A 4,169-nucleotide genomic window follows, 5' to 3' on the forward strand; every position below is an offset into this window, starting at 1 on the left:
TGCAAATGTCACGATAAGATATTAGGCACAGTTTGCATCGAGGGTTTCTGAGTTTTCGGAATAAGCCACTACCATCTGATAACTGAGTTCCCAACTCAAAATAAAATAAAAATATTTTAAAGCACTACTAAAATCCTCAATAACAATATCTAACACTTTCCACCGTTCTCTCCTTAACACACTTAACCCCATCCCGGGTCTTTTTGAACTTGTAGTTCATATTTGCAAAAACAGTATTCATCACGCGTTTCATGATTACTAAACAAAATGTAAAGTTTTCCTTCGAACAGAAATGATATGATGCTCTATAAAATCTACATTATGTAGATCGTAGAACATTCACTTCCCATCCTTGGAAGGCATGGCTGTGTTTTAACAATCCTCTGTCTAACCTGGGTGCCTTTGCAACAAGGGGTTTTGGGAGCTTAATTGCTGCGTAACTGCTGAAAGGGGTGAGGGGAGTACAAGGTTATGTCCCTCTCTCCTCCGTTTCAAATCGCAGAATTGGCTCTGATACCTCCTCTTTGAGTTACTGGCTCTCTGCCATGAGCTGTGAATTCTAAAAGGCATTGAATGGGTCAGGCCCAGCTGTAGAATTAATTGATGGGGCTGTGGTTCGGACATCCTAAGGACAGACACGAACATGTTTGTTGTCCCGTTGCTTGCATTCAGATGTATATCTGATCTTGCTGTGCCTATGACAGTCACTAAATGCATCAAGGTCAGAGCCTGACCCTTTGAACTCCTTGTTCATCAAATACTTAACAGCTGATTTTATACTCCACATCAAAACTATTTTTGAACATGCACCTCTGCAAGAACAATCTTCTTTGAGTAAGGTTGTCGGGTTCTGGATGACAAATTCCAAAGAAGAATATTCTTGCTAACCCATATCCTCTTAATCACAGATTTCCATGACTAACGGTCTGAGCTGACACTAATGAGATGTGATTTACCACTGTTCCTGCTTTCAAATGACAGTGTTTGTTCATCATCATCTGTCTACTCCCTTCAGCAGAGGCTCAGCCCCAATGGGAGACTTTGTCAAACTAATCTTGACATAAGTACAAAGAGTAGCGATTGAATCTCACACTTAGTGAAACTGATAACCAGCCATAGTAATATTGAAAACCATTAAAAAACACAACAATTTTTAAAATCAATTTTTATCAATTTTTAAAATCAATTAAGGAAATATTTACAGGACTATGATGAAAAAACAGGCATGTGGTTCTAACTGGATAGCTCTTACAAAGAGCTGGCACAGGCAAGATGGGGCAAATGATCTCCTTTGCTTTGATTCTATTCTTAAATGGAGAAGGCATAATTTCTTTATGTGGTATTTGTAGCAAATTTATAAATAAGTTTATAAATAATGGGCTTACAATTTCATTACAAATAGCCTAGAAAGGAAATTTTCCTTGGACTGAAAAAGGTTTGTTAAATGTTTTTGCATGAGAATGTTGAAATCCGCTTCAAAAACACTCTCTGTAAAATGCCTTAGAATGCCCTGAGATTATAAATGGTGCTATATAAATGCAAGTCTTTCCTTTTTAATAGCTTTACATTACTTTCCGAAAGTAATGGATAGTTTTAAAAGTAGTTGACTAAATTAGAAGTCTCCAAGTTTTAGTTAAGAAGTATTTATAGGCACAAGTCAGGAGCGTGATGGAATACTTCCCACTTGCCTGGATGAGTGCATCTCCACCAACACTCAAGAAGCTCGATACCATCCAGGACAAAACAGCCCGTTGACTGGCACCCATTCCTTCAATGTCCCCTCCCTCCACCACTGACACACAGTAGCAGCAGCGTGTACCATCCAGAAGATGCACTGCAGCAAATCACCAAGGCTCCTTTGACAGCAGCTTCCAAACCCATGACCTCTACCACCTAGAAGGACAAGGACAGCAGATGCACCACCACCTGCGAGTTCCCCTCCAAGTCAGACACCACCCTGACTTGGAACTATATCGCTGTTCCTTCACTGTCGGTGGGTCAAAATCCTGGAACTCCCTTACAGCACTGTGGGTGTACCTACGCCATATGGACTGCAGCGGTTCAAGAAGGCAGATTACCACCACCTTCTCAGGGGGAATTTGGGCTGGGGAATAAACATTGACCCAGCCAATGACAGCCACACCCCATGAATGAATATATTAAAAAAAATTCTAGCCAACATACAACACATGCTGGTCAGCAAATCAAGCAGAACTAGGATCATACTTTTCTGAAGCAGCAAAATTAAGTTAAGTATGACATAATGAAACAGGAAGGTGTCAGTATATAGAGATCTCATTAAAAAATGTGTGTGAAAATGGCTGGGAAATGCTCCCTGAGAACACCAACACTCCTGAAGCAGATTTACCTCTTCTGGCTGATTGTTTTACACAGTGGGGAACCAAGTACACAGTCAAATGGTAAGCAACATGAAATTTTCTTATTGCTCTTATCCATTCTATGATGAGAAGAGAAACTAATTCAGCCTGAGCAACAAACGCTCTCTCACCCTCAGATAAAAACTCAGAGCTGTGGAATAACTTACACTATTGGAAACATTCTGAAGAAGAATGATGCATCCCAGCAGTATTAACCTAACTTTCTCTTTTAAATAATAACCAACTTGCAATTTTCCATTTTTTTTCTTTATTTCTGATTTTCACCATTTATAGTCACCTAAAAAAGATAAGTAAATTTGTAGCACTCAATATTTTCTTTGAAAAATGTACAGCTTAGAAATTACTGCTGGTGATGATGCTTAATGCGTCCCTTAAGAGAGGCTTTTTGTCTACTATTTTAGCGGATGCTGAAAAAGAAATGGGTTTGTGCCTTCATTAAAATAACGAGCATAGGAATGTCATAAAAAGGTTGGGCAAAATCACCAGCAGTAATTTTACACATTTATGGGCTAAGAAATTTCAAGATATTGCTTGATCTTCATTACCGATAAATTATTGTGATATTGGCCAGGGTTTTCGTGCTTGCCAGCGTTGGGCGTGTTCAGTGGTGTGAGTGGACAATATGGCACAATCAGTTTCACGACGGCGTGAAACCAGCTCACAATCGTCTGCTCAGCCCACCGATGGCGGGCCGCGTTCCCCACCATCGGACATCGAGAACCTCATTGTCATACATCAGCATATCATTATTAGCCCGCCGGAATCATCCCCTGCCGCTGGATCGTCCGTCCACGTTGGCGGGAAAATACACCGACGTGTTTCACAACAGCGTATAAGCAACGTGCACCTGGTGAGCTGCACTTCGCTCGGGGCTTCAAGGTTTGTTTGCCTACCTTGCTTCAGCCAGCGCTCGCAGTCATCAGCACCACGCCTCACAGACAGCCCCACATCACTTTTAGGGGGGGGCTCACAGGTAGGTCTCCAACTAGCAGGTCAGCCATATGTGGGAGGCTTTTCAACGGCTGCAGGGCTAGGGCTTGCTTGGAGAAGGGGAGAAGTGGCCTCAGGCAAGGTAAGTGGCTACCGGACGAAGGCTGCACTGGGGAAGGAGGGCAACCCACGGTGTGTGTGGGGGCACATGTTGATCTGTGCAAGTGGCCTCAAGACAGTGAGGGCTGAGGAGGCAGACTGCAGAGGAGATGAGGCCAGATGGACATGTAAGGGTATGTGTGTGAGAATGGGTGCTGACGTCCCTTGAGCAGATAGTGAGATGCCAGTAAATGTGCGATGGACTTGAGTGTGTGAGTTTAGAGTGATGAGATGGTTGCCATGCGCTGGCTGTACGGATGAAATCATTCATCCTCTATCTGCATTGGATGCGCAACCTCTTTTGTGCAACATTGGCACTGACCACCACTGCCACAACCTCCTAAACCTGGCTGCTTGCGCCGCTGCCCATCCTGTGACCGGTGTGGGGGTAGAGGACATCATGGCAGGACTCCACAGCATCCAAAAGGCGTTCCAGTGACACGTCACTAAACCTGGGGGCTGCAGTCTTTTTGCCTTTCGTGGATATCTTCCCTGCAGCAGTCATGGGCTGGATGCACTGAGATGTGTGCGCGCAGCTGGATTTTAAATATAGCGCCCGACGTGATGAAGCGGCGAGGTGATGGCGTAGCGGGTGAATGACAGCCCGCCCGCCATCGAAATGCTGTATTTCTCAGGAATGCAAAATTAACGCCACGGGTTTGGGACAATACGGCATGAAAA

The 4,169-nt window shown here is 43.6% G+C and overlaps 1 protein-coding gene across 3 annotated transcripts in view; it reads left to right on the forward strand.

The window, feature by feature from the left end:
- Window positions 1-2,227: 2,227 nt before the first annotated feature.
- LOC144683337 (cytokine receptor common subunit gamma-like) overlaps window positions 2,228-4,169 on the forward strand; it is a 54,855-nt gene continuing 52,913 nt past the window's right edge. Inside the window, exon 1 of one of the 3 annotated variants that reach the window (XM_078546272.1) lies at window positions 2,228-2,420. In XM_078546272.1, coding sequence (XP_078402398.1) covers window positions 2,306-2,420 — 115 coding nt within the window. In that variant the 5' untranslated portion in view covers window positions 2,228-2,305. The remainder of the gene's footprint in view (window positions 2,421-4,169) is intronic. The other 2 variants (XM_078546273.1, XM_078546274.1) reach the window with 2 other exon arrangements.

The sequence above is a fragment of the Cetorhinus maximus genome, chromosome 8 (genome assembly GCF_964194155.1).
Source record: "Cetorhinus maximus chromosome 8, sCetMax3.hap1.1, whole genome shotgun sequence".
NCBI classification, from domain to species: Eukaryota; Metazoa; Chordata; class Chondrichthyes; order Lamniformes; family Cetorhinidae; genus Cetorhinus; species Cetorhinus maximus.